The sequence below is a fragment of the Recurvomyces mirabilis genome, assembly GCF_035927965.1.
Source record: "Recurvomyces mirabilis strain CCFEE 5264 chromosome Unknown scaffold_24, whole genome shotgun sequence".
Classification (NCBI taxonomy): domain Eukaryota; kingdom Fungi; phylum Ascomycota; class Dothideomycetes; order Mycosphaerellales; family Teratosphaeriaceae; genus Recurvomyces; species Recurvomyces mirabilis.
Genome location: NW_027041958.1, coordinates 340,079 through 362,953, shown reverse-complemented (window position 1 = coordinate 362,953; position 22,875 = coordinate 340,079). Strand labels below are relative to the sequence as shown.

Here is a 22,875-nt window from a genome sequence, read left to right as displayed (position 1 = left end):
TCATTTTCGTTCTAATTATCAATCCACGAGCCATTCGATCACCATAACGAAGATCGGATCCGAGTAAAATACTCTATCCGTTCGAAACTTGACAAAGGTACTCATCAACGAGGGGCAATGACAGACGCGTCCGAGACAGAAGGTCCTACAGACCGCCGACTACTAGATCCGAGCGAGCTGGGCACGAAGGAGTAGTATGTAAGGAGATCACGACCTTCGTCCAAGAACAGATTTTTGGAGCAAATAGACTCACACTTCCATAGCTGGGACTCAGCCTACACCCGTGAGCTACATAACCATGAAGAAGATGCAGACGACGAAGGCACCATCTGGTTCAGCGAGAGCAACGCCGAGGACGCAATTCTGGATCAACTAAGTCGCTTCGAGGAAGAAGGACTGCTCATCAGGACTGCCAGTACCGAGACGAACAAGTCGAATGCCCAGTCAGCAGCCTCCCGGTTCCTCGACCTAGGTACAGGCAACGGCCACCTCCTCTTCACTCTACGTGAAGAAGACGACGACGACGGCAATTCCTGGCGAGGCGAAATGGTCGGGATCGACTACAGCTCCACCAGCATCGAACTCGCACGGCGTATAGCAGAGCAAAAACAGCTTCCCGACATTACCTTCGAGCGCTGGGACCTATTGGAAGACGAAGCAGGAGACTGGCTGCAAACCGGCTTCCATGTCGTGCTGGACAAAGGCACATTTGACGCCATCTCACTCATGCCTCATGCTGGTGGCGTGCGACATCCCTGTGATAAATACAGAGAGAAAGTGACGCAGCTCATTAAGCCTGGATGCTTCTTGTTCATCACGTCGTGCAACTGGACGAAGCAGGAATTACTGTCCTGGCTTGCACCCGAAGGTGGCGAACTCGGATATCTTGCCGAAGCGAAATACCCGACCTTCACTTTTGGCGGACAGACGGGGCAGACGATTGTCACGTTGGTACTGCGACGGGAACAGCGGATAACGAGTTGAGACTAGAGCGCAGGGTTTGGAAGTGCAAGGTCATGCTGCTAGCTGCCACAAACGGTGCGTGACGCCAATCTTTTGTTCATCACATAGCTGTACACATATATACAGAAAAAGCATCCTGGTATCTTTTGGCCCTTCAAGCGCATAATCCGACTCATCGCCTCCTGAACTCCATCGTCTTCCCTCGCAAACAAAACATAGTATCCTCTTCACCTCCATCAATCCTACACCACCACACCAAAAAAAAGATCACAACCCCTCAAACCCACCCTCCCCACCCCTCCCATCCACATCCACACCCCCATCCACCTCCCCCACAATCCCCCCACCCTGCGGCGTCAAGCCAGTAGGCGCCAACCCCCCCATCTCCCCAAAGCCATTCAGCATCCCCCAGTCGAAATTCCCCGCTCCACCCCCACCAAACAGATTGTTATCGTCGCCGATAGTCGGGGGCTCCATATTGAATGGCATGAACCAGGCTGTCGAAGGGTCACCCCAAGAGCCCGCCGAAGGCACATTCCCATTCCCATTGCCGTGATTCGAGGCCGTGGCCACGGGGTGAGTGGTGTGGGATGGGAGGCCAGAAAAGGCGTCTAGATTGAAAGGGTCAAGTGGCGCATGCTGTGCAGAACCGAGGAGATTTGTGCCGTTCATGTGATAGACATTTCCAGCACTCTGGTCGATTCCTGCGTAGGAATTCAGCACCATTTGCCTATCAAGCTGACTCAACAAATGCTGAGGTGGACTGCCCAGGAGCGGATTAGGCGGTTGTTGGTACCCGGGCGGAAAAGCGATCGAGTGCTGTTGGCGCTGCAAAGCCTCTAGCGTTCCGCCGTCGGAAGCGAAGCCCTGCTGAGCGGCTAGGAGGTTCTGCTGGGCTTGCATAGCCTGTAAAGCCTGCAGATCACCTGTCGAGGGCGCTACTCCCAGCTGTCCTCCCGCCGCCACGCTCGCCGCCCCAACATTCACATCACCCGCAACCACCGCAGCAGCAGCAGCCTCAGCAGCCGCCCTCTTCTCGCTCTTACTCGCCCGCCTCTTCTTCGCCGCAGCCCCAGCAGCCCCACCACCTCTCCTCCCACTCCCACCCTGCTGAGATTGTACAGCCGCCGCCCTACTCGGAGGACTCAACTTGGCGAAAAAGTCTTCGACAGTCTGCAAATCGCTCTTCTGGCCCAACACCCCATCAGCCCCGGGCTCCCTCTTAACCTCCGCACTGGGCTCCTCGTAATCCGTGCCCGAGACACCATGCGGATACCGATCAAACCAATCTCCATACTGGAAGATCTCGCCCTTATCCTCCTCCCCTCCACCGTCCTTCCCACCCGCCACCGCAGCACCGGCAGCAGCACCACCACCACCACCAACCTGCACAGCCGAAGCAGAACCCCCACCACCCGACCTCGCAGCATCCGCATGCCGCCGATACAACTCCCTCAAATTCTCCGTAACAAAATGAAACATCCCCCAAAACTTCTTCATCTTAGTCAAAAACTTCACATTCCACGCCAAATTCCGCTTACTCTCCGCCTCTAGCACCTTATCCCTGGAAAAAGCACCATGGATATGGACCGTACTGGCGAAGAAAGCACAATACCCCGCAAAGGGGGCCACGACCAAATGATCCATCGCCTCGTGAATAAGAGCGGAGATCATATTCGCCGCCTCCAGCGCCTTGCGCGAACTCGCCTGGACAAACTCCCCCGGCATATCGGGGGGGAAATCCGACCGGCGTCCAGGCGTCGGCAGCGCAAACCGATTCATAAACAGCACGACCTGTCGGTGCAAAATATGCAAGAACAGAAACTGATTCGCCAGCTTCAAACTGGCGAAATTCTGCAGATTCTCAGCCGAATACTGCATCCAGTCCGGTAAACTCTCCTCCCAAGCGTCCAAACTCCTCACCATGCCCTGAAATACCGAATCTTCCGCCCACATGGGCATCTCATCCCTATCCTTCCCGCCCAGGTTCAGATACTGTATAACCCTCCCCCAGATCGACACGAGGCGGACGAGGTAGGCGGCGATGCCCATATTATCCTTCGGATCCTGCAATTGTCCCGTGTCCACCTCCACGGGGTTAGGGACAGCACCAGCCAGATCCTCCGTCGGGCCCGTGATCTCCATCAAATAATAATCTTCCCGTATAGGCAATTGAGCTTTAATATACTGTTCGGCGACGAAGATCGGGCGATCGGAGCCGGAAGACGTGAAGCGGTCCATGAGGAAACAACTCCACACCGTGCGACGCCTAATTTCCCGATCCGTGAACGTCAATTCCCCATCCCCGCCTCCACCACCAGCCCCTTTCCCAGCAGCCTCCGAACTCCCCCGCCGGATCTTGGGGTCATGATCGAGATCATTATGCAATTGCAATGCATACGCCATGCGTTGCGCCATGCCACACAACATCCAGCTCCTACCCCCCTGACACGTGCCGAACTCATGTAAACCCAGTATGAGGTACGAGATCAAAATGGTGATGTTAGGCGTGTCATACCGACTCAACGCAATATCCCTCGCGGGACCGGCCCACTGCTCTCCGCGCAGGAAAGCGGGTTCCGTGCCTCGAAGGTCCGGATGATTGGAGAAGCGCGCGCTGATAGCGCAGACGGCCAGAATAAGCACCGGCGGGATCTTTCCATGGGCTAGTTTGCGTAGAAAACTGGGTTTGTGCAGAAGATGGTAGGATTGACCATAAACATAGTCGAAGTAGACCTCAGTCAAATGCTCCTGGATCTCCTTGCTTGGCAGCTTATCCGCCCCTTCGAGGAGCAAGTTCCGCTCTTCCGCATCATGTGGTGCCTGCTCTTCTCCCCCATCCCCTTGACCACCCCGCCGTGTTGCCCCTCCCTCCCCCTCAACCGCACTACCCGGCTTAGGGCCCCCCGCCGCAGCCCACTCATCCAACTCCTCCCCCCCAAACGCCACCTCCGCCCCTCTCTTCTTCCCCCCGGCTCTACCCCCTCCCACTCCCAGCCCCCCAGGAGCAGCAGGAAGCGGCGGCTTAACATTCGCCCTCCCCGTCGCAGCCAACGTCCCCATCTGCTCATCCTTAGGTATGAATTTAATCACCCGATCCTCCATCCTCTTGAGCCGTTTATCCAGCATAGCCATATAATCCGTCCGGGGCGCGGCTTTGCGCGTGGTGACTTTGTAGACGCAGGGGATGCGGGAGCGGAGACAGTGTTTACAGGCTGGTTTCTCCCCCGAGCAGCGGATCTTTTTGCGACGGCAGGCGATGCAGGCTAGGGGGAGGCGTTTCCGCTCTTTGCCTGCTTTGGTTTTTAGTTCGCTCCAGGAGGGTTGGAGGGCGGGGTCGGTGGGTTTGTTGCTGGATGTGTTGTCGCCGAGAGGTGCTTGTGTACTCAGGGTGTCATTGCTGAGATTGCCATAGACATTATCGCCTACACTTGGTCGACCGTGTGCGCCTGGGCTGGTTGTGTCGGACCCCAACTCACTATTATGCGCGGCCAACTCACCATAATGTCCTCCATCACTCATGCTGAGCCTATGTCGATGATGAGCCGGTAACGCAGTCTCACCATACCCACCACCACCACCACCTCGTCCACCCATGTGTCCATTTGCCGATAGCGGAGGCAGCACAGCAGAACCATCGAAAGCGTTGCCATAACTCTGCATCCCACCAGCCGGGGCCGAACGATAGCTATTCATACTTCCACCTGGAGGCCCATTCACTTGCATGACAGTATCCAGATGCAGACTCTGCGGGGTTCCAAACCCATACTCGCTGCCCGACTGACTCCCACCGAAGAGCGACGGTGGTGCCATACCACCTCCACCTCCACCTCCACCTCCACCACTACCAGCCAAGTTCAGCATGTCCGAGCTCGGCGAAACACCTTGGTATTCCGAAGCCATCCTCTTCTGTGAATCTCAATCACATCCGACCCTCGCAACGCCGGCGAGGGTTTGTCGTCGTAATAATAACAAAAAGAAGCCAGTCCAGTGCCGACCTCTCACGCCAAGATGATCATTCTGCTGATCAAAACAGAAATGGAGGTATCGCGGAACGCACTACTACTTCGGTTCGGTGGGTACTAGACCGGCGGATGGGAAGATCGCCGGGGAAGCTCTCCGCTTCCAGGTAAGCAAGCAAAGGCGGCGAGAGTCGGGGGCGGGGGGGATGCAAGTAAGCAAGTAGTAAGATTCAAGACAAGACAGCACGACGATCCGGATCGACCTGTCGCATGCCCGTTTCCCTTCCTTTAATTATACTATTTAGCCGTGATTTTTAAGCACCCCAGACCCCCAACTACGCTCGCGCCTCCCAGTCGCATATACAGTACTTGTTGCTGTTTGGCTGGTTAGGTAGTACAGTATACACGACGCTTCAGTGACGCAACACCAGACGGCAGAGATATACAGCTAAGCTGCAGCCCAATCAATATATTTCCACATAGCAACAATCGGGAGGATTTGGGCCGGGGTGCAGGACGAGTGGAAGGCAAGGGTCCTCCGTGAAACCAGCCTCCACTAAGGTAACTTGCTTGTTCGTTACCATTCTCTGCCCGTGAGAACTTCTAGACTACCTTGGCTAGACGCTTTTGTTACATGCACGCCCCACCGATTGCCTCGAGGGCTGAGACTTGGCTGCGGAGACGGAGATGGCCTCCACATGCGTGACACTTGCCCGCCATCTTCGCTTTTTGCCCCGACCCTGTCTTCGTTTTCCCGACGTTCTACCTTACGAATAGGCAGTAAAGGAACCGGAGATGGAAGACCGTGCCAATCCAGCATCCTCAAAACGATGGTCCCTACGAACTGCAAATAATGGTATACAGCCTGCTGTAGCCTGTGAAGCAGTCCATCACGAAAGGCGAAACCCACTCGAGCAACGCAAACGCAAACGCAAACGCAAACAGACCAATAGGATCATTATCCACCTTGAGGTCAGACCGGCCACAGTCCCGATAAACGAGGGAGGAACCCATGCTTTTCCATGCCATGTGGAAGCCCTGTCAGAAGCTAATGAAAACGCCTCCTGCGGAACTAGTACGCCATCATCTCATCATTTCATCACTTCCATCGTTGTCAGCAAAGAAGGTCGCACAAACATGGAAGGCGTCTCGCTAAGAAGGTTCGTTGTGACATAGGCAAGACGAACAACTGATCTACATAATTCATTTCGAGAGGTTGGCTCCTTCTTCCACTTAGCTTTAGCTTACTCTACTGTACGTAGCTTATTACATACAGTATCATCTGTATATCGAGTATTGTCGGATCCATGCACGTTGGTTAACGGCACGGCGAGAACAGACCAAGACAGGGCGAAGGAGTGACTAGGGACGAGTGACATGCTCGCTACCACACTATCGGGCGCAGATCCCGTGTTTCTCATAATCGACACACTACAGCGCAAGCTCCAGCGGAGAAGGACATGCTCGCCTCGCGGGCGGAGAAGAAAGCGCTTTGGTTCGAGAATGCCGATCATAGAGAGCATTAAGGGGTAAGTGGTTGTTCTTGCTTGATCCTATGTATAGTGGCAGAGCTTCGTATATCGTTGTAGTCGTGGACAATGTGCAACGTACGGGAAGCGATCCTGGTATACCGTCTCCTTGTCTCGCACAGTCATGCTTCTGGTTGGAGAAAGGCCCAAGAAGCATTCTGCGTTCAAACCACAAATAGAAAATCACATGATCGTCCAATCAGTCCAACAATCCATGCATCCCATCCATCAACCGTTCATCCATCAACCATTCTTGCACAAGCACCAGAACAACCCTCCAAAATCCGCTCATACACCCGGCAACCCCACCACCCTCCTCATTGCCGGAACAGCCCTAGGCAAGAAATAAACCAGATACACCGCCAGAAACGCCACGGCCAAACCCGTGAACTTCTCAAACCAAGTATGGAAGTACGCAGCCGTCATGAGCAACATCCACCAACTCATGCCCGCCACCCCCAACGCCGCCTTGACGCCCAGCGAAGTCTCCTCCGGGATCTTCATATTCCTCCCCTCCTTCCTACCCTCCGCAGTATCAGCGTCCGTCTCGATAGCCGCACTCCTCACCAGCCCATCCTTCGTCAAAACCCGCCTCGCCTCACGCAACCCCTCCATCCTCAACAGCGCGGGTAAAAGTTCCAACCACAACATCGCACTCCCCAGTATCAACAAAAACACATGCCCACTAATATCATGCCCACCCCTCCACTGCCCCCCAATCGTCTTACAAGCCGCATGCGTGAACGCCTTCTCCGCCTGACTCATCCCCGCCTTCTCCCGCCGCGCAGCCAGCGTCTCACTCTCAATCATCTCGCACTTGCCCCCCGTCCACGTGAAAGAGCGATCAATAATCGGCGGGCCGAAGAACCACTGCGTCACAAACACCCACACCAACGTAACAAGTCCATACCGCACCCCAGCCTGCCACCTCCTCCTCGTCCCCACCACCCTCAACGGCGGCCCCAGACTCGAATGCGTGAGGATGAAGCTGGAAAAAGCCAACGTGATCCAGAACCAGCCGATCTTGACGAAATAAACATTAAACAGATTTCCCTTCCGGGCGAAATAGGAGGGCGCGGTGGAAGGGTCGTAGGCTTGGGCGATGGGATTGTAGGTTGCGGCTCGCGTGGAAGGGTGCAGGGTGCTGAAGATGCTGCCGAGGAGGAGGGTGAGGGGGTAGAGGGATAGGAGGAGGGTTTCCAGCGCGGTGGGGAGGAAGGGGGAGTTGAGGAGGGAAGGGGATTCTTCGAGGGTTGTTGTTGGTTGCATGTCGGAGGGTTTCGTGCTGCCGTTTGCGCGGGAGGGGATGGGGACTTCGAATTTCGTGGTTTGGCGTCTTGTCGTCATGGTGGTGGCGCAAGGGGGCAGGTTGCGATAGTACGGAGGTAGAATGTCAGCGCATGTTGTGGTAGTGGGATTACGGATTGCAAGGATTGTGGGAAAATGTCATGTTTACTCCCACTGCTCTGTTTTGACTTTCGACACGTTCAGTCTGACGTCAGTGTGGCTCGAATCGTGCCTGCCTGGAAAGTGGCGCAGAATGGAACCACCTGGCATTTCATTCGTCCACACATCACTACTACTACTACTACTAGTAACCTCTAGCACATTCTCCCCGTCTCGACGTCTGGCTCGAGTAAGAGAGCATACGTCAACGTTTCGAACTAAACATCGAGCTGGCCTGCGTAGTAACGGGACGAGCCGACAATTGCCACCTGTTGCAACGTGATGCTCTGCGGCTGCAACTCGAGATACTTGTCAGCGTACAGATCTTCATCACATCGGAGCTTAAGCCCTTCCTTCACGGACGAGAATCCGTATATGCAGCCATCCACTAGCCAGCGACGATGCCGCAGCCAGTGATATGTCTTGACATTCTCCGGGCCGCACGTCGAGCTGCAGTCTTGCAGACGAGAGCAGGGAAGAGCTTCCAGATTTAACGATCGCATCAAAGGTCTGGAGGATTGAGGCGGGCACACCTCCAAGATGAACATGCATTGACTTGACCGGTGCGACAGTGCATATAGCTATCGTACTGACTTTGAAAGCTCTCTGACTAGAGGCCAAGACCGCGCTTTGGGCCAGGCTTGTAGCTCGACGCAACCCGAATGCAACCACACTGCAGACTTCGAGTTGCCTCTTCGAAGATATACATCACGAGCTGCAGGAATCGCGCTTCGTACAACAGCATACGATGCACTCGAGCTAAACCCGAAAGACAAGACGAGCGTTCAAGCCGTCTACCCGCTTAGCTCTAACCCATCGTCCCGAGAAACACCTCAGAAGCGAGAGACACGGCACCAAGCGCCACAAGACACGGCACGCCCATTCCACCTCAGGAAGAGAACTGGTTCGCTCGCCTCACGCATGCACTAGAGGAAGTGCTTCGGCAGCTTGTCAACCAACACTGTTGTTACACAAACTACTGCTCCGAGCTGGGACGAGGCGGAGATGGCAGACTCTGGTTCGTTGGTGGATTGAAGGAGCTAGTGGGTGTTTTGGAGCCGGCGGGCAAGCCAGTGTTACACGGTGTCTTTCCTGCTGGTATCGTATCTCATCGCAGTGGAGATGCGCGGGATGAGGATGTTGGGTGCGCGGGCGAGATTGCTGTGGATGACTGACCGGACTTGTTCACATTGAGTAGGTATCGATGCGATTCCTCGACTCCTACGATATGAACTGGTGTAACGCAGTATCCGAGCTCCCATTCACGAGGACATTTTTTATCCACTTGGCGAGGAAGCTGCACAAGCTTTCGATGTCGATACTGAATCGTCGCAACTGACAGAGCTTAGATTATTCATGGCCCGGCCACCACCCAAGGATGTTTCAAGACTTGCTCGATTGTCAACCGTTCCTCAGGCTTCCACCTCGACATCCCCGCCAGAAGATCCCTCATACTCTCCGCCTCACAATCAGGCACTACAGCGCCACAAGGCTCCAGCAGTCCCAGCCCAGGCGCAATCGACAAAGCCTCTTCCTCATCTTCCGTGCCAATCCATCCAATCTTCTCCACGAGCGAGGTCTCAACAGCCAACACCCTACCGTTGCGCCATACCTGGAGAGGCTTACCATCCTCCTCAAAGCACCTCGCACGCCTCTCCCCATCGACTCCACCACGGCTCAGGCATCCAACCTTTCATCTCTACCCACTGCATAATAATCTCGTCTTTCGTGCCCATCAAGCTCGTGAAAAGGGGATCCCCGGATCGAATCTCATACAATACACAGGCCAGTGCCCAGATTTCAGATCGTGAGTCGTATTTCCCATCGAACATGGTTTCAGGTGCGCGATACATGAACGGGATACCGATGTCGTCGGGCTTCGGTGGCTGGTCGAACGAGAATGCTTCGCCGAAGTCGACGAGGACTATGTCTTCTGCAAGATATTCTGCATCTGGCAAGCCCGCAGGCTCGACGACATACTCTGGACCAGAATTATTGGATTCAGACTGTGCGGCTGGAATCAGCTTCGTTGTGGATGGCTTGCCCAGGCGTTTGTAGACGTCTTCTTCTGTCCAGCGATTGATATCTTTCATTCTGAGCAGGACATTGGGTAGTGTCAGATCTACAGAAAACATTAGATGAAGGTGCTCTTAGCATTCGTGAATCATACGTACCGCCATGACAAACACGACCCGTGTGGAGAAAGCCCACAGCTTCTGCTAGCTGTCTGATGGCCTTTCTTGCAACGTCAAACCGCAGTCGTCGTGCTCCAGCTGTGAAACCTGCTCCGTAGACATTGTAGACATTCCTCAGACTCGGCCCAGCAACCTCTGAGATCAGACAGTCGTGCTCGCCATTGGGACCATGGATCGTGAAGTGGTCCAGAAGGACTCTGATGTGCTCACCTCCAACATGCCCAGATCTTACCTTCGAGAGATCTTTCAATACACGAGTTTCTCGCTCAGAGGCTACTTCTTCCGCCTTGAGGATTTTGAGCGCCACGTAGCGTTCTTCGGGGTTATCATATGCTAGCCATGTTGTAGAGAACCCGCCGGCGCCTAGTTAATGCAGGACTTTGTAAAGTTCGTGATAAACGTCACCTAGATGAACGGGGTGGTAGCCGCCCGGCCGATATTCCTCGATTTCCTCGATGTTGTCCAGGCCTAGGCGTCGGTAGCGTTCTTCGCGGATAGACATCGAGCTGTATGGTTTGGGAGAGGACCTGAGTACTTTACAAGAGAGCTTTCGCGGTATGGCAAGCAGCTTTGTCTTCATTTCAGGCCCAGCGATCGTGGCATGATGGATGCTTGGACGTATGGCAGTATAGCTGGGCATCTCAGGGACGCATGCCTTTGGCTTTTGGATGCGAGGTCGATGATGTGCTTGGCATGGCACATTCAATCATACCTAGGAGCAATCTGACGCGAGTAATGGTAGCATGAGTGCCTGCTCTCGCGCGTGCATGTCCTCAGGAGAAGCATGTGAGCTGAGTGTGACAATATACAAACGACTGTGTCTTTGAGATTTTGCCGGTCAGTGTCCCACGGAGCAATCTGGCTTCACTGTAAACAACCGGTCTTGACAGTCGTATCCGGGTTCGTCTTCATGGTTTGCAGAGTGCTAATAGGAGTTGCATGTACGGCTGGAACATATATGTGTTGTGGCGCAAGCATTTCTCCACACGCCACGAGGCGCACGGTCTCGAATGCTTGGGACAAGTTATGTCGAGACCATATTGAGAGTGGTGTAGGCAGCTATCACATGCTGACACCTTTACACTTCTGGACAAGATGATAGACATGCCGTAGTAGAATACCAACAAGCATCATAGCAAGCCAGCAAACCACTCCTCGCCATGGCCACCTTCTCCTCCGCCTCCTCGTCCTCGGCACCCTCTCGAGGAGCCAACCATGCAGCCCCAGCCAAGCAGCAACCACCCGGAACATTCCTCCCCAACACTAAGGTCCAAGTAGGCAGTCAAAGGGTAGTAATCGAAAAGTACCTCTCCGAAGGCGGCTTCGCCCACGTCTACGTCGTCCGGGTACCACGAGACAACAACCGCCATGAGCTCGCAGTGCTCAAACGGGTCGCTGTACCCGACAAGGACAACCTGGCCAGCATGCGGACGGAAGTGGAGACGATGAAGAAGTTGAAGGGGCATAAGCAGGTGGTGTCGTACATGGATAGTCATGCCAGTCAGTTGAAGGGAGGAGGCTACGAGGTCTTCTTACTCATGGAGTACTGCTCCGGAGGAGGGTTGATCGATTTCATGAACACGCGATTACAGCATCGATTGACAGAGCCGGAGATCTTGAAGATCTTTGGGGATGTGGCGGAGGGAGTGGCTTGTATGCATTATTTGAAACCACCGCTCTTGCATCGGGATCTGAAGGTGGAGAATGTGCTCATCACGAAGAGTAGCTCCGGGAAGCCTTTATACAAGCTGTGTGATTTCGGCAGTGCCGCTGTGCCTCGACCGGCGGCCAAGACGACGGAGGAGGGAAGGTTGATTGAGGAGGATGTTCAGAAGCACACGACCATGCAATACCGAAGTCCGGAAATGATCGATGTCTGGCGAAAGCAACCTATAGACGAGAAGGCAGATATCTGGGCTCTTGGTGTACTGCTGTACAAGCTATGCTATTACACCACTCCTTTCGAGGACGTAGGGCAGATGGCTATCCTCAATGCCAGCTACAAATACCCGAGCTATCCTTCCTTCTCGGAACGACTGAAGAAGTTCATCGGCTGGATGCTGAAGGAGGACCCGAAGCACCGTCCTAATATCTACCAGGTCATCAAGGAGGTGTGCAGTATGCGAGGGATAGAGGTGCCAATCAAAGACATCTATGCTGATCGGACGCAGTCGGAGGCACGGCGAAATCAGGCACTGCCCACCCCTGCTTCACCATCAGCCTCACCAGCTATTGGTCTGCAGAAGACCGCACCGCAGGTTCGGGTACAGAGTATCCCAGACATTGCGCCCATGCGCCGAGGACGCCCTACTGCCCCGGCTCAGCAAGCTCCCGTTGGTGCCAAGCCGGCTCCATCGCCTGCACGTGGCGACCCATTTGCTGCTCTAGACTCAAAGAACTACGATGTGCGCGCTGGTGCGGTGGATGAGTTGTCGAAGCGCTTCCCGTCACTGGATGACTTTTCCATCACGCAGGATCCGAGCAGCAAATTCCCTTTCTCGCCCGATTCGACGAAAGCAGCGCCAAAGGGTGAGATCAACCAGCGTGTCAGCGAGGCGCTTGCCGACGAAGTGTTTGCGCAGCAACAGCCAAAAGCTGATGTAACCCGGACCCAAAGCACTAGTCAGGCACAATCATCACGAAAGCCTCAGATAGCTACAGCGTCGAATGTTGCGGCTCTTAAAACCAGACAGGCGGGCCAGCAATCCCCACTTATACATCAGCCTACGCCTGTTCGTGCGGCTATGCCATACAAGTCCACTGGTGTCGGATCTTCACCTCCTCCAACGAAGGCATACAAACCCGCTGATCTGAAGAATCGGCCGATATGGCGCGTGCCTGATCACTACCGATCTGCCAGCCAACCAAGAGCATCCGATGCCGCAGAGCAGGCTGCGGCGACTCTACGGCCAAGTCTGCCACCAGCACAACGTCCTGCGATGCTTGATATCCATCGCTCGAAATCACAGACGAATACGGCGTTAGCTACCGACGTGAAACCGCCTACTTCCTCACGGCCGTCGCTCGAAGGGCATCGACCATCTCACCTCGAGCTCGATGATCAAGGCCCAGGTCGTGCGCGGTCAGCACAAATGCGACAGAGGCCATCCAGCGCGTACGTAAGCTCGAACTTGGACTTCCTCCGAGATCAGGAGAGTTCCCGCAAGCGACCCTCGATGGATGAGAGGCGGCATAGTCGGCAGTCTTCACAACAAGGTAGGGAGAGACACGATACAAGTGACGAAGCACCGATCGCAGATGACATGGATTTCTTGCGCAATACCGAGGGAAACGACGATAACCGGAGGAAGTCCGGACGCAAAAGCTCAAGCCATGGGAGGAATAGGTCGAGTCTGCCTGGGTTACAAGGTGCAAAGCAATTGTTCGGTGGCAAGATCAGTGATGCGTTCAAGAGGTTCGAGCACGGAAACGGTGATGAAAAGGAGGAGGCGATTGATGACAGGCCAACAACACCATCTGCTGCACATGATGGCTATAACGGCGAGCAGTCCGGACAGCACCTATCACCCGTACCAGGCTCCGAAGCCACGCCGACCAAATACTCTGATGGTGACGAATCAGCAATAGACGAGACACAGGATCTACCCCCGGATGTCAAGCGGGAGCTAGAACGGCGAAGACTAAGTCAAGAAGAGATGCGAGTCGCGCAAGCAGCAGCGGATTACCGAGCCCGTGTCGATGCGCAAGGGACGGGCGGCACGGCACCTAGTAGAGCCAGCACGATACAGAAGCGTGTACAGAGCTTGCTGGACGAGGGGCGGCAGTCACCTGTGCCGAGAAAGACGGCGGAGGGATATGGAAAGTACACCGAGACCTCGTCGAGCGTTGAAGGGGATGCTGCTACGGGACAGCTGCTTGGTCGTTCGGAGACTCTATCTGCGAGGACGATGCCGCCGCCTATCGCACGAAAACCTGCGCCACCAACGGCTTCTTCAGATCTCTCGCGTAATCCATACCCGAAGACTAGACAACAACAACAACAACAGCAGCAGCAACCCACCGAACCAACCTTCCCACCTACCGAGCTCTCACGTAACCCCTACCCCGTTTCAAGAGCTACACCCACAAACTCGCCAACGGCACCAAACATACCCGGTCCCTCTGCCTCCGCACCACCAACACCTCAACCACAACAAACGCCAACCGTGTACCCCCAACGTACCGTTTCACGCCCCTCCGTCCCTCCAAAAGCTCAAGCGCTACGCACAGGAGGTTCATCCCGGCAATGGCCCCCGGCATCCCAGCAATCGCAGATACAGGCGCAAGCTCCACCGAACCAGGACAAACCACTCCCCTCCAAGCCGACCGGAGGTCTAGCAGCACTCCTAGCGAAGGACCTGGAAGGCGTGCCGGATTACCCTCCTAATGGTTCGTCTGCCTCGGAATCTCGACGGGAAGTTCCACGAAAAGAGGATATGCGGTCCTTTGGTGGTGGTAGCGACGCTGGTGGTCGTGAGACCACTGGTGGAGAAGAAGACTTCGAGGCAGACTTTAGTAAGCGGTATCCGAGTCTAGCTGGTATTGAGATGGTGGAGACGGATGTCGGGCAATCTCAACATAGTAGTGATACTGGTGGGAGAGCCATGCGGGTGAAGGAGGTCTAGTGTATTCTCCAGCAGCCAGAGGTGTAATATATAAGCTTGGCTACAACTGCCTAGGCGAGACAACCGTACTTCTTGAAGTCGTGTCCTTTCACTTCATGTCACTTTCTCAACATCGCCGTTGCTATTTGGATTGGACAGCGCAGCAGATCTCCCCTCGAGCTGAAGCTTAATGCGATCCATATATCCTTGTTTGATGGGTCCAACGAGATGTTCTTCCCAAGAGTGCGGATGCGGTCCTGAGCGGCCTTGATCTCGTCCTGGCCAGAGGAGACGGATGGACAGCCAAGTCAAGGCAATTATGCAGATTGCTACGATCAGGAGACGGTTTCTGCGCTTCATCTTATCTCCTTGAAGCAGTTGTGGTCGCGGAAGAGGAAATGGTGGCAATGGAGAAGGAACGAATGTCAAGTGAGGCGAAGTGTGGGGACAGGGAGAAGCTTCAGTCTGCTGTTCCACTTTGGATGTAGCAATTGCAGTGGATTCTTGATACACGCCCACGGCGTACCTCAAACAGTTGTAGACTATGGGACTTTGACAGAACGCAAGAAACTATGAAGGTAGCTGTTCGGCCGACAGTGTTGATTTCAGCACAACTTTGAAGCCTGCAAAGATCGGCAATGATTGGTCGAATGCGACAACTGCTTCAGATACTACGAACAGTAGTCAGTCGTCACTGCGACCACGCTCTTGTCTCCAATGTCGAAACCACCCGGTGCTCCGCTATACATTAGCGAGATCGTGCGAGATAGAGGGAAGTCGGATGTGATTTGCCTGGTCCCCATATGTGGACTTGGCCGCACTACTGGCTCTCGCCCATCGACTTGCCATGAAGCCAGACTTTCAAAGGGTCCTTCGTATCCTTAATCATCATCAAGCACTGGCTGGGAAGGTTTGTTCTCGGTGGTGGCGATCATCTCCAACACCACCGAGTGATCTTGAGAAGCCTGCGATGGTCGCCACCTACGAAAGAGTCGCTCATTCAAGGACTCAATCCACTCCTGCTCCGACTCCAGGCCCGAGAGCTTGCCCAACGTCAGTGCCTGAACACCTGTGGACCGGGCGTCCAAGAAACCCAGCTCCCACGAGTACTCCACACGAGTACGAGACGTTCAGACACGATGTACTGCAGGACATCTTGGGCGAGCCGAAGCAGGACGAGCTAGGCTACACGATCGATCGCAACCTGTTCCAAGCAGCTTTCGCGAATGCTGGCGCTCTTCGCATAGATTGTGCAGCCATCGAAACAGAGCAGCATGCAAGGACAAGCCGCTTAATGTATGCACCAGGCTTGCCCTCATCTCTGATACCTATCGAGCTGCAATACACTGTCGAGTATGATCAGTTCATCGATAATGTCCCACACCCACGTTTCCGGTACAATGTCCTGACAGCCATCGCTGCCTCTCAATCCGACGCCACCAGTCTGCTCCGCTCACTAAGGCATAGTGGCGTAGTAGTCATCGTCAATGGTGCTCGCAGTAGGGATGGAGTTGTTGCATGGGGTCCTCCAGACAATTTTCGCAGCTGGGAAATCTCCGAAGCTTTCTATTCCGTTTGCAAACCTTTCTTGGTTGGCTGTGATGATTGGTTGCAGGCAACGAATGTATGGCGAGCTCGGAGGGCAAGAGAAAGCACTTCTGCTCTGCACATAGCGGCACCATCTTATCAGTGAATTGAATATATTACTTTTGAAAGCGAAACGGTATCCGATCTAGTATGCCCGCCCCTGCCCTCTCTCGAAGAAGTGTGATTCTAGCCACCCCTGGTCACTCACTAGTCTGTACTTGCTCCTGACCCCTGAGTCCTGGCACGAGCTGCAGAGCTATGGGCCGAATGTAGACCGAAGTACTTGCGCCCTCTTGACATTATCCTCGTGATAGCCGATGACTCGCGCATTGGCAGGCGAGGCTGCTCCCGTAGTTGATTTTTGAGGGTGTCCTGCAACCGGGAAGAGTGACTGCCACGGAATGTTCATTGATAATCCCCAGCTCTCGCTCGCCTTCCACGCCGCATTGTCCCGAACAGGTCTACTCAACATTGACTACAATGTCCGATGACGAGGTCCTCATCAATCTGGGCGGACGTGCGGAGGCGTGGTTGGCTATCTGTATTTTTGGGATAGCCGTTGTCAACATGTACCCCTCTCCAGTGCAAAGGCTTTGAGAGCAAAGTCTGAAAGGATCATCGTTGCAGATCATACCGTAATGTAGCTAGTTCTATCGGATTTTATGGCTGTTGGATCTCAAAATGAAGTCTGCCCTGCCGTTGGTCAAAACGCAATGGCTGATTTTGAGCATTGCAAATGCCGTGAAGGTCAATGACGGAAGTCTGATTCGCATGGTAGATTTTAACAGTGGTGAAGTATCAACAATACGTCTTTCTTGAAAAAATGCAGAGCCGCAATTCGACCAGTCAAATTGTGCGACCTGTCTCGCTGCGGTGGCGACCCACATCACATTTTCTGATCGTCAACCCGACATGCCGGTTCTGTAACCTGTGCGGGCATATACACTACTACCGGGCAGCCTTGCTGTCGACCTGGTCTGCTTCTACACTACCCTTGTAAAGTACATATTTGCAGAGCCGCCCTCGCCGTCTCCAGGAAGCTTCGAGTAGCGGAAGGCAATTCGACAAGATCTGCCCTGAGCCGTCTCGCGCCTTGCTAGGTCATCAAGCATATACTTCCGCCTTCCACCTTCTAGAACTCAAGACTCGCCCTCCGTACGTTTACAGCATCAGGCCAACACATGATTGTCTGCTCAGCGAATAAGACATTGCGAGACCCTTCTCGATCACTGTATACAGTAGACACGAGGCAAACCTACCATCTGCCCAAGAGCTACACGGTCACCACTATCTGATCTAAAAGATAATGTCCCTTCCGAGTGGCGACCAAGGGTCTGGGTCGTCCAACCAGTCTGGCAAACAGCAACCACTGTTCATTCTCTCAACACAAGGCAAGAACACAGAAGAGTCTCGACGTTTGGTACGAGCTCAAGCCGCACGAGCTAGCGCTGCACAAAGCCGAGTCACTCGAGCTCGAAATCGTGGCGAACGAGAGAGTGCTAGTGCTGTGGCGCCATCACCTCTGGCAGAGGAATCCACCCAGATAGCCTCGCCGATAGTGAGCACCGATAGCGTAACTTCGTCCTTAAACATCGTACCGTCTTTAAACGGCGCATGGCCTTTGGCCGCATGGCTTCCATCGATTGTTGGAGGAGCAATGGGCGCTGTGCCGGACCAGACGGTTGACTTACTCGGGAAGGTTGGCGAGACTGCTACACAGCCTATCGGAAGCACATTATCGGACGTCTCATCGCTCCCATCTACTGGGGTCGGGTTCCTCAAAACCGGAGTCAGCAACACACTGCAAACCCCTGGCAAATTTCAGCTACCATTAGCACTGCCACGCGGCTTTACCATACTCCAGCAAAGAATAGCAATATCCGAGTCCATGCTTGGGCTTCTAAGCAGAACGGCTTGCGTGGACTTCCACGCACCTGGGGTGGAGAAGAGGTTGCATCAACTCATATTCGACTTGATTATCAATATAGCTGGATCAGCGCTTCCAATACCGACAGCACAGACGACAAATCCGCTTCAGAGTCATCTCCGAGTAGCTTGTGTGTGCCTGACAATCTTTCAAGGTCAGCGCGCAAACGGGCAAGTATTTGCAGAGGACAGCAAATATCAAGTCGGCCTCAACGCAGCATGGTCCGAGGCCACAATGCTGGATAAGACGGCGCTTGACGAGCCGAAATCTGCTGAAGCATCACTGTGGGTGATGTTCATGATTACGGTTACGACAGGTGCGACAGCGACATTCTTCCACCAGCAAGTGCTTGCGCTCCTTCACGACCTTCAGCTGTCTTACTGGGAACAAGTAAGGAAGGTGTTGCTCGACTTCATATATCCTGTCAGCTTCCTGGATGCGCCATGCAAGGTGTTCTACGATAGTCTGCACCAAGCACAAGCTGCGGTCGGCTAGCATGATTCTGGGCCGATCAGTTTAGAATGCCGTTCACACTGTAACTAGTGCAGGGCGCACATCTATCAAAAGCCGATCGATACACCACTCCAAGAGTCGAAGAGAACCAGCACATTGGCCCGAGAACTGCTAGTGTGGATGGATGGTAAAGCGTCGCATGTGGTCACCGCGAGATAGCTTCTGTCAGGGTAACATCAGCTCTGCATTGTTCGGACTCCCATTCGCCTCACAGGTGGCAGAAGTGTATCCAACGGCCATCGGATCTGGATCTCGCGCTACGTCTCACGCTTCCGTTGCTCACTGGGGTCGTCACGATGTAAACCTGGAGGTCTTCAAGTGCAAGGAAAGGAGAGTGTCGCATTGTCGACACATCTTATGGTTCTTTCGAACACAACTATCATAGCTGCAAGATCATGCACGCTGATCTCCCAGGCCATATGCCATGGAAAGTGACGAGACTGCAGGACTCCTACTCAAGCTCAAGCGCCACCCACATACCATGGCTCTGCAAGCAATGGAAATATACTACATATCGCGCTTCGCATACTTCGCAACCAGTGACTTGACTTCATCATCACTCAGCATACTGACACCGAGGACATCGTTGTCAACCTTCTTGAACTCTCCCAATCCCAGACCAAAACTCGTCCGTAACATCAATGGCTGCAATACCTTCTGATCTCTTTCTCCAGCATCATACTTCTCCCACGCTTCCTTAGCCATCTTCTCCGTATCGACTTTAATCGTCTTGATATCCCCATTCGGCGCAGCAGCACGCGCATACTCCAGAATCTGGTTCTGCGTGAAGACTGTGGAGTGGACATACAGGAATTTGTTCTTCACGGCAGATTCATTGCGTTGCAGCACAGCTTGAGCAGTGGCCTGCCCAATGAGATCAAGAGTACTGCCGGAGACTGGCACATCGCCAGCATCAGCGATCATCATACGTCGAGTGTCGTCTGATGGTAGGAGAAAGCCGCCTAGAGCCCTATTTGAGGTATACTGTTAGTCCATATATGCAGGACAAGCACCTTCATCTGTTATGTCCAGGTCATGGGTGAGGTGACAACATACCAATCGAAGAACAAGCCTGTGTTAATGACAGTGAAGCATATCTCACCAACGTCCGCTTTCTGCACCAGATAATCCTGCAGAAATGTTAGTACGAGAATGCGTCGCCTTCAACTTGAGAGGCAGCCCGTTGCTTCTTACCTCCATCTCGAGCTTTTCTTTGAGCTGTGGCAACCGCTTGACTTCTGGATGCGAGAAGTCGCCGCCAAAAGAGGAAGGCACGACATGTCCGATGCCGGCCGAGCACGCCGCATCGATGAGCCGAAGCTGAGGCTGAAGCTCACGCCTATTCAGCAGAATGACTAGGGATTCAAAGCCGTGTTCCCGGAAGATAGAAGTAAGAGCCTCAGTGGAGTCGTAATCCGCAAGTACCGTCTCGATTGGTGAAGGGTACTGTTTCGCAGCTTTGTCTGGGTTTCGCGTGAGAAGTGTCACATGGGAGCCGGCGAGGGCGAGGTGTTTGATGATTGTGGGACCCAGAGTACCGTTCGGCTGTACGAAGATATTAGCAGCGGTGATTCACCGGTAATGTGTATCTCGATTCGGTCAGATATACTCCCGCTACTGCAACTTTAGTTGGTGCCATTGCGGATGCCGTCGACCTGTGAAAGTATCTAGTGCTTGGGAAGAGAATTATGATATGGTCGTGCAGGATCCATGGATATAGTGACCAGTTGGTTTGACTTCGGCCTGGGGTTTCAGCTCATGTGGGCGCGCATTCGCGATTGGTAACAGGGCTGAAATGTGAGCGCTCGATAGGGCACGGATGTAGATGGACTCGACGCACGTGATCTCGCATGTATGCTTCCATGTGTTTCCATTCCCAGTCTATATATCGTCTGAGGTGAATTTTCTCCTTGAGGTCGAGAACGCATATGCTCGTCTGAAACTGTGACGCAAATCTTCCCTCGTCCGTCATGCCTTCAATTGCCGTATGTACACGGAATCGGCGGAAGCCTTCGTATTTGCATTTCATCGGCGCGGCGCAATCGCTCACATTTCACCGTCGAGTTTGCCGCACTCCCGACATTTTCCATGACTGCCGCCATGGCATGTTGCTCTGCTGATCGCTGGAAGCGTGCGACCACGGGCCGGCAACCTGCTCGCTGTTCAATTAATTGTCCTCGAGAGTACATGAGCCGGAATAATCGTGAATCAGGCTGCATATTGGCATCTATCAGGGTCCAATCGTCGAAGAGGTTGTCTCGATCTCTGCAACCTGCTACTAGGCTTAAACCCGGCACGAGCCTGTGAAGCGTTCGAGAGCTTTGTAGGAATCCTAACAGCAGAATGCAGATCGCAGCACCTCCTTCACGATGTGCGCGTCACGAGAGACGCTCGTCATGCTGATTGAGGATGGCAGGTCAAACTTTCTGGAGCTGGCTGCAGCGTGACGTTTTCTGTTTCGTTGTGGATTGAGGGCGGCACTGGACAAGCTGTCCACGGTACTTGTGGCGCAATCTCATGGTCACATCATGATGGTGGTGCCAGCGCTAGGAGATTGCGGAAGTTCTCGGCGCATAGCCACATGAGCAAGATACTTTCATGGCGACCTGACAGGGTCCCAGAAGTCTCGCCTTCTTGTTACAGTGGTCTCGGGCAGATGCTTCTTCTTGACTCGTCTGTGCACACGCTTGGCCACCCGCGTGCTCGGACTCCGCCTCGGGCTCATGATGACCGAATCTACCGGTGACGGCCTCGTCGTACTGCTAGACGGAGTAGTGCTTTGCGACGATGGCGGACGAGATTGCGACTTGGACCATAAGCTGCAGGACGAATTGACGTGCTCCTCGATGCAGTGCCAAAGCATCCAGCGAATGACCCAGTTGTCCTGATCGTCGGCGACGAGCTCATACACAATCTTGGTTTGAGGGCTTGCTTTCGCGAGGATCGCATGTTCTGCTCGGCTGACCGCCTGGGGTGTGATCTCGTGGTTGCCGAGTAAGTCTTCACAGCCGATTTTCGCCTCTGCCTGTACACACAGGTCAGTTTGCGATCGTGATATTCGCTCCGAGGCAAGCATACCAACCTTCATCTCGTCGAACAGCTGCTCGTGGTATGCTATATGCGCCTCGAAACCTAGGCGAAGCATGAAGCTGAGTTTCCCTTCTTCAGGGACAGCAGCGATGCCCGTTGGTCCGTTCCTACAAATCAAGGTTAGATGCAGTCCGCATCTCTCACGAACGATCATCGTTCAATCACATACCATGAGAAGTCATCCTCACTCAGTCTGTAACGAAGAGGAACATATGGCTCTTCGAAGGTCGTCGAAGTACTCATAACTGGCAGGCGCATCGAAGGCGCAGTCACTGAAGTTGACAAAGACACTGGCAACATGGGTCGCTCATGTCTGGAGGACGTCCCGGCATCGTGGTCAAACTCATGGAGCGCAGCGGGTGGACCGCAAGTTTATCAACTTTAGATCGCGGGACAGGAGCCAGAGCCGGTCGGCATCAAGTTTTGAAATAGATTGAAGTGCCGTTCTGGACAAGCTCGTGATGCATAGAAGAGTCGTCGTCCTTCCAGTGGCAGTATTTGTCAGTGCATCATTGGTGAAGTAGTTGCATAAGTCGACAGCGGTCGTCGAATCACAACGCAGACCGTGCGGCAGGCACCAAGCTTCACGGCGCTTCACCTACGATGTATGGGACGATCTTGCTCCAAGCTTGTCAAAGATCTCGCTTACCCACGTCGCCCTTGCCGCGCCGTGGAGACTTGGAAGATACTCTAGCATAGGTAGGGTGTCGCCTGCGGATACGGACCGCTTCTCCGCGCCAGATCTGAGGGTAAATCTCCCGTACGATCTAGATAATGTGCCCGATCAGTACTTGTGCTGGTGGCCAGAGAATTATGCTTGAACAACCTCTGGCCAGTCCTCATGATATCCACAAGTGCTGATGCTTTGTCAAAGGGAGGCAGCGATAATGCAAGATCTCAGCTCAGTCAAGAGGCCTGTTGGAGGAATAGCTGGCATAGCGGCGGGATCTGGGAAACATCGTCGCAAGCTAACAATGCATAACTCATCGGGACTTCAATTGGTGTACAGACGGATCTCGATCCAGAGTGAGCGCAACCGTAGGCTGTCACCGTGGCTCA

The 22,875-nt window shown here is 53.9% G+C and overlaps 8 protein-coding genes across 8 annotated transcripts; 3 read left to right on the top strand and 5 right to left on the bottom strand.

The window, feature by feature from the left end:
- Positions 1 to 117: 117 nt before the first annotated feature.
- Positions 118 to 984, top strand: EFM4 (Protein-lysine N-methyltransferase efm4; the record flags this gene model as incomplete). Its single annotated transcript, XM_064840942.1, has 2 exons — positions 118 to 194; positions 264 to 984. 2 exons carry the CDS (start codon positions 118 to 120, stop codon positions 982 to 984), a joined length of 798 nt encoding a protein of 265 aa, XP_064691579.1.
- A 246-nt stretch (positions 985 to 1,230) lies between these two features.
- LTS14_008253 (uncharacterized protein) lies at positions 1,231 to 4,866 on the bottom strand (the record flags this gene model as incomplete). The annotated part of the gene is made up of 1 exon (XM_064840941.1): positions 1,231 to 4,866. One exon carries the CDS (start codon positions 4,864 to 4,866, stop codon positions 1,231 to 1,233), a length of 3,636 nt encoding a protein of 1,211 aa, XP_064691578.1.
- A 1,876-nt stretch (positions 4,867 to 6,742) lies between these two features.
- LTS14_008252 (uncharacterized protein) lies at positions 6,743 to 7,801 on the bottom strand (the record flags this gene model as incomplete). The annotated part of the gene is made up of 1 exon (XM_064840940.1): positions 6,743 to 7,801. One exon carries the CDS (start codon positions 7,799 to 7,801, stop codon positions 6,743 to 6,745), a length of 1,059 nt encoding a protein of 352 aa, XP_064691577.1.
- A 1,733-nt stretch (positions 7,802 to 9,534) lies between these two features.
- Positions 9,535 to 10,597, bottom strand: LTS14_008251 (uncharacterized protein; the record flags this gene model as incomplete). The annotated part of the gene is made up of 3 exons (XM_064840939.1): positions 9,535 to 10,022; positions 10,075 to 10,458; positions 10,501 to 10,597. 3 exons carry the CDS (start codon positions 10,595 to 10,597, stop codon positions 9,535 to 9,537), a joined length of 969 nt encoding a protein of 322 aa, XP_064691576.1.
- Positions 10,598 to 11,255: 658 nt separating this feature from the next.
- On the top strand, positions 11,256 to 14,720 carry AKL1 (Ark- serine/threonine protein kinase; the record flags this gene model as incomplete). Its single annotated transcript, XM_064840938.1, has 2 exons — positions 11,256 to 12,206; positions 12,267 to 14,720. The coding sequence occupies 2 exons, from the start codon at positions 11,256 to 11,258 to the stop codon at positions 14,718 to 14,720; spliced, it is 3,405 nt and encodes a 1,134-aa protein (XP_064691575.1).
- Positions 14,721 to 17,592: 2,872 nt separating this feature from the next.
- LTS14_008249 (uncharacterized protein) lies at positions 17,593 to 18,708 on the top strand (the record flags this gene model as incomplete). The annotated part of the gene is made up of 1 exon (XM_064840937.1): positions 17,593 to 18,708. One exon carries the CDS (start codon positions 17,593 to 17,595, stop codon positions 18,706 to 18,708), a length of 1,116 nt encoding a protein of 371 aa, XP_064691574.1.
- Positions 18,709 to 19,233: 525 nt separating this feature from the next.
- On the bottom strand, positions 19,234 to 20,698 carry LTS14_008248 (uncharacterized protein; the record flags this gene model as incomplete). Its single annotated transcript, XM_064840936.1, has 4 exons — positions 19,234 to 19,696; positions 19,783 to 19,856; positions 19,921 to 20,271; positions 20,567 to 20,698. 4 exons carry the CDS (start codon positions 20,696 to 20,698, stop codon positions 19,234 to 19,236), a joined length of 1,020 nt encoding a protein of 339 aa, XP_064691573.1.
- A 624-nt stretch (positions 20,699 to 21,322) lies between these two features.
- On the bottom strand, positions 21,323 to 22,059 carry LTS14_008247 (uncharacterized protein; the record flags this gene model as incomplete). The annotated part of the gene is made up of 3 exons (XM_064840935.1): positions 21,323 to 21,751; positions 21,809 to 21,923; positions 21,986 to 22,059. The coding sequence occupies 3 exons, from the start codon at positions 22,057 to 22,059 to the stop codon at positions 21,323 to 21,325; spliced, it is 618 nt and encodes a 205-aa protein (XP_064691572.1).
- Between the last annotated feature and the right edge of the window lie 816 nt (positions 22,060 to 22,875).